This window comes from Geospiza fortis, unplaced genomic scaffold (assembly GCF_000277835.1).
Source record: "Geospiza fortis unplaced genomic scaffold, GeoFor_1.0 scaffold244, whole genome shotgun sequence".
Taxonomy (NCBI): Eukaryota; Metazoa; Chordata; class Aves; order Passeriformes; family Thraupidae; genus Geospiza; species Geospiza fortis.
The window spans coordinates 2341258-2341471 of record NW_005054370.1 but is presented as its reverse complement, the minus strand read 5'-3'; the positions used below and the strand labels follow the sequence as shown (position 1 = coordinate 2341471).

General features: G+C 68.2%; 1 protein-coding gene across 1 annotated transcript in view; it reads right to left on the bottom strand.

Annotated features, from left to right (window-relative positions):
• The window catches only part of LOC102037385 (histone H3.3), a 1189-nt gene extending 1090 nt beyond the window's left edge, over window positions 1-99 (bottom strand). Inside the window, exon 1 of the mRNA XM_031059915.1 lies at window positions 15-99. Within this exon, the coding sequence (XP_030915775.1) occupies window positions 15-99 (85 nt within the window). The remainder of the gene's footprint in view (window positions 1-14) is intronic.
• Between the last annotated feature and the right edge of the window lie 115 nt (window positions 100-214).

Here is a 214-nt window from a genome sequence, read left to right as displayed (position 1 = left end):
GGTAGAGGGGGCGCTTTCCCGGGCCTCCTTCGTGGCCAGCTGCTTGCGCGGCGCCTTCCCCCCAGTGGACTTGCGGGCGGTCTGCTTTGTACGGGCCATTTTTCCTCACTTACCTACAGAGACACACGCGCGTGACACCGGGGCCCGGCTGTCCCCGTGACCCCCAGGCCCGACAACGCCGATTCCCTCACGCTCCAAATGCCCCCCTCCCCCG